General features: G+C 38.4%; 1 protein-coding gene across 1 annotated transcript in view; it reads right to left on the bottom strand.

Annotated features, from left to right (window-relative positions):
- The window catches only part of LOC138018570 (26S proteasome regulatory subunit 6A-B), a 25,088-nt gene that overhangs the window by 1,453 nt on the left and 18,635 nt on the right, over positions 1–5,000 (bottom strand). Inside the window, exon 17 of the mRNA XM_068865262.1 lies at positions 4,696–4,868. Within this exon, the coding sequence (XP_068721363.1) occupies positions 4,696–4,868 (173 nt within the window). The remainder of the gene's footprint in view (positions 1–4,695; positions 4,869–5,000) is intronic.

The raw sequence follows: 5,000 nt of genomic DNA, 5'->3' as shown, positions 1-5,000 counted from the left end.
GTATGCGCGTGCGCACTAATCGGTTTCTCAATGACGTATCCATGTCCGTATCCATGGAAACAACCGCAGCTTCAGCCTGGGACTGAATACCCGGCCTCTCGTGAAGCTCCGTTGAATCGAATGCTGATGATGTGTTGAAACCGTTTCCACACCACAGCGGTCGTTCAACATCATTCAACAAAGTCGAAGGGATCACGGTTAGAAGAGACAAATGGAGATAAGATGGGTTCTGACAAGACAATGGTTGTCAAGCAAGCTTTTTAGTAGAAGAGTATGAGGGGTGATCAGGGTCAAAATTCAGTTTTGCTATTCCGCAGTTCGATTTTGCAATGAGACTGCGCTGCTATCTTATTACGCAATTTGTTCTACCTGTTATGACTCGCAAGTTCGTTATTACGAGGTTGAAATACGCCATTTTATAATTACAAATTGCAATACTCCATTCTTATTCAGTTTGCCATTATTACATTTTGCCTTCCTGTTACGATGGTCGAGCTCCAGTTTTGCCGCTCTACTGGTTTATTCTGTGAACAGCAGTTTGGCGTTCAAAGTCAGTTTTACTTCGTCTGTACGTCTTTCCCAATTGCTACCTGTGTTCCGTTATGCAATTCAGTTGTTCTGTAACGCTGTTCAGTTGTGCTGTTACGCTGTTTAGTTGTGCTGTTACGCTAACCATGCGCGGTCCGAGCTGGACGTGCGAGGACTCAGAACGAAAGCTCACTCCAATTCAAGATGGCGATGGCTTTGTTATTGTTGTCGTTCTTTGTTTTCTATGGAACCAGTGGAAACCATACAAAAAATACCTTCAATATGTTTTTGAGATTACAGTGCTTTTAGGTGTCTCCGTCAACTGTGAAGAGAAGCTTGCGTTGTCTGTTTCTGCGAGTTATGCTGTGATAGCAGGTAAAGATTTGGATCATATAGTTTTAGCGATTGTTAATGACTTTCCGAAGTGTGGTTATAAGAGAATGACTGGTTTTCTGCTTGCAAGTGGACTTAGTGTTTAGCAAAGAGCGGATCCGAGAGTCAATGCGTCGTGTTGATCCAGAAGGAGAGTAATTGAAGGGCATTACAGCTTAATACCGTTAATAGGAGACAGTGTACACTCACCCCTAGTATTGTGAAACATTGACACCAATCACAAGCTTAAAAGGTTAAAAGGTGTTCATTATAATGACTGGTCAAGGTATACATGTCAAACTGCACTACATACCTCAAATGATAAGAGTTCCCATCTGAAGCAAGTGGTACATTAATCGTGTGGAAGAAAATGAGATCATGTAAATTTATAAGGCAAAAACATATTGAGCAACTTTGTACCACATGGAGACTAATTTATACACTTTAATAAAATGCAAATAATGCAAGACGTTGATTGTGCACACTCCTGCCAGCAACTTTACTACCCTTATCTGGTCTTCTATCAGGATGTGAGAGCATACATTATGTAATATCATCATTTTCCCTTCTTTATCTGTTTTCACCCTCGAGGGGAGATCGTAACATGCTACAGCAGTTGAAATTTCTTCAAAAGCAGTTATAGCTGTTGTTATCACGAAAGCTGAGATACAATGTCAATTCGACTATAGCCATCAGGTTTTGTGTTTTACAAACCTATTGTTCATAGGATTAAGGGACATTCATGTACTGAACGAAGTGGTAGATGTATTATTCAAAATCCAGATCCATCTGACAATTTATATTAGAACAAGAATGAGGAGAGATCAAGTAAGTATTAAAACCAAGTTTAGACCTGGGTATATAAGTGTCTACTTGTATCTGTTGTAGTTTAAAGGGCCTATGTCACGGTATTTTAGAGTGATTTGGCAAAATCTTTAGTTAATCACAAATTTTAAACCCGAAAACGGTTATCTAGAATTCTTTTACCAATAAAATGAAACAATCCTTGGAAAGAAAATTATCGTTAGACAGGGAAATTCTAATAAACTATTGTAAAATCCGTTTCATTCTCGTTACTTTTATCCTATCCATGTATCTCTTTAGCTTTATTCGTATTTCTTTTCTTTTTCTTTTTTTTAAGTTTTAAGTGGTTATTTTGAGTCTTGAGTGGAATGAAATTAATCATGCATGGCATAGCCCTTTTAATGTTGACTACATATGTGAAATAGAGCCCAAATGCTTGAAACTTTTTTTATTGTATTAAACCAAAACTTGCCTTCAGCAACATTTACCTTACCCCGTCTTGCATTATTTGCATTTTTGTAAAGGAATTCTAGATAACCGTTTTCGGGTTTAAAATTTGTGATTAACTAAAGATTTTGCCAAATCATTCTAAAATACCGTGACATAGGCCCTTTAAGCTACAACAGATCCAAGTAGACACTTATACCCAGGTCTAAACTTGGTTTTAATAACGTTTACCTTAATTATCTTAATTGATCTCTCCTCATTCTCGTTCTAATATAAATTGTCAGATGGATCTGGATTTTGAATAATACATCTACCACTTCGTTCAGTACATGAATGTCCCTTAATCCTATGAACAATAGGTTTGTAAAACACAAAACCTTAGTGCTTCATCTTTCAGCCAGGTAGTCTGCTCTTTAATTTACTTCCAAACGACAAGGGCTTTGCAGATGAAGATTTGTGATCCATAGCTTCACTGATGGCTATAGTCGAATTGACATTGTATCTCAGCTTTCATGATAACAACAGCTATAACTGCTTTTGAAGAAATTTCAACTGCTGTAGCATGTTACGGTCTCCCCTCGAGGGTGAAAACAGATAAAGAAGGGAAAATGATGATATTACATAATGTATGCTCTCACATCCTGATAGAAGACCAGATAAGGGTAGTAAAGTTGCTGGCAGGAGTGTGCACAATCAACGTCTTGCATTATTTGCATTTTATTAAAGTGTATAAATTAGTCTCCATGTGGTACAAAGTTGCTCAATATGTTTTTGCCTTATAAATTTACATGATCTCATTTTCTTCCACACGATTAATGTACCACTTGCTTCAGATGGGAACTCTTATCATTTGAGGTATGTAGTGCAGTTTGACATGTATACCTTGACCAGTCATTATAATTAACACCTTTTAACCTTTTAGGCTTGTGATTGGTGTCAATGTTTCACAATACTAGGGGTGAGTGTACACTGTCTCCTATTAACGGTATTAAGCTGTAATGCCCTTCAATTACTCTCCTTCTGGATCAACACGACGCATTGACTCTCGGATCCGCTCTTTGCTAAACACTAAGTCCACTTGCAAGCAGAAAACCAGTCATTCTCTTATAACCACACTTCGGAAAGTCATTAACAATCGCTAAAACTATATGATCCAAATCTTTACCTGCTATCACAGCATAACTCGCAGAAACAGACAACGCAAGCTTCTCTTCACAGTTGACGGAGACACCTAAAAGCACTGTAATCTCAAAAACATATTGAAGGTATTTTTTGTATGGTTTCCACTGGTTCCATAGAAAACAAAGAACGACAACAATAACAAAGCCATCGCCATCTTGAATTGGAGTGAGCTTTCGTTCTGAGTCCTCGCACGTCCAGCTCGGACCGCGCGGGGTTAGCGTAACAGCACAACTAAACAGCGTAACAGCACAACTGAACAGCGTAACAGAACAACTGAATTGCATAACGGAACACAGGTAGCAATTGGGAAAGACGTACAGACGAAGTAAAACTGACTTTGAACGCCAAACTGCTGTTCACAGAATAAACCAGTAGAGCGGCAAAACTGGAGCTCGACCATCGTAACAGGAAGGCAAAATGTAATAATGGCAAACTGAATAAGAATGGAGTATTGCAATTTGTAATTATAAAATGGCGTATTTCAACCTCGTAATAACGAACTTGCGAGTCATAACAGGTAGAACAAATTGCGTAATAAGATAGCAGCGCAGTCTCATTGCAAAATCGAACTGCGGAATAGCAAAACTGAATTTTGACCCTGATCACCCCTCATAGAAGAGCCCTACAAAAAGATTGCATGGATGGTTCTTTGAAGTAACTTTTTCAATGGAAATCTGACATCTCTTCAAACAGGAGCATGTTCAACCAGTCCCATAACTCTGCCGTGCGTTTCAGTCAAAAACAGGTAATAGCTCCCAGGAAACGAAAGAAAGAGGTGGTTTTTACACCGGATGGGAACCGTCCCATAATTTTCCGTAAACTGTAGCAAGGAATTTCTATTTGGACAAAAAATGGAACTGATATTTTGAAAAGTGTATCAAAGGAGGGCCTTATGACATCATTTTTTTGAGAAATTATTTCTTTTAAACTCCATGCTACAGATTTTGTGTTAGAATGTTTTCATACTGTTGCGTTAAAAATGTGTGAAAAACATAGTTAACTCGCTGAGTTTTTAGGCAGTTTCTGTTTTGGTCACGTGATTTACCAAATATGGTTGTGAGTCGAAACATACAAAGGAATATTAAATAGAACACACTTGGCAAAAAAAGGATTACTGCAGAGTTAAAGGAATTCGAGAAATGACTATTTGAAGGAGTCCATAGCAGCGGTTTGGTAGTTAAGAGCCACCCCCTTAATAACAATGGGTGACGTCATGAGAAACATTGCTATACCAGGTGAATGAAATACGTTTGAAAACAAATAACAAAATATTGTTATTTGATATTATTATTACAAATTAAAGGAAAAGATTGGTTTTCCACTTAAGAATCAGCTCTTTGCTGCTAATTTCCCTGCCCTTACCGCTTCAACGCAGACAGCTTTTAACATGGCGCCATTATAATCATCGGTACACCGAGACAGTTCATCAAAGTTCACATCAGGGCTGACATTCATCTTTCTGGAGTGTATCTGCATGATCCGCGCTCTCGCCTCCTGGTCTGGGTTTGGTAACTCGATCTTCCTATCCAACCGACCTAATGAAAAGTCAACACAAATTCTTAAGATAGACTGACCTCTCCCCTATGAGGGAATCTTTGCCGACGTCATTTTGTTTCATTAACATACGAGTTCGCTTACAGAGGGCATTATGCTATGTACAAATTGAC

Source organism: Montipora capricornis, chromosome 10 (genome assembly GCF_036669925.1).
Source record: "Montipora capricornis isolate CH-2021 chromosome 10, ASM3666992v2, whole genome shotgun sequence".
NCBI classification, from domain to species: domain Eukaryota; kingdom Metazoa; phylum Cnidaria; class Anthozoa; order Scleractinia; family Acroporidae; genus Montipora; species Montipora capricornis.
The sequence above is the reverse complement of the archived record's forward strand: the minus strand, read 5'-3'. Positions and strand labels throughout refer to the sequence as shown.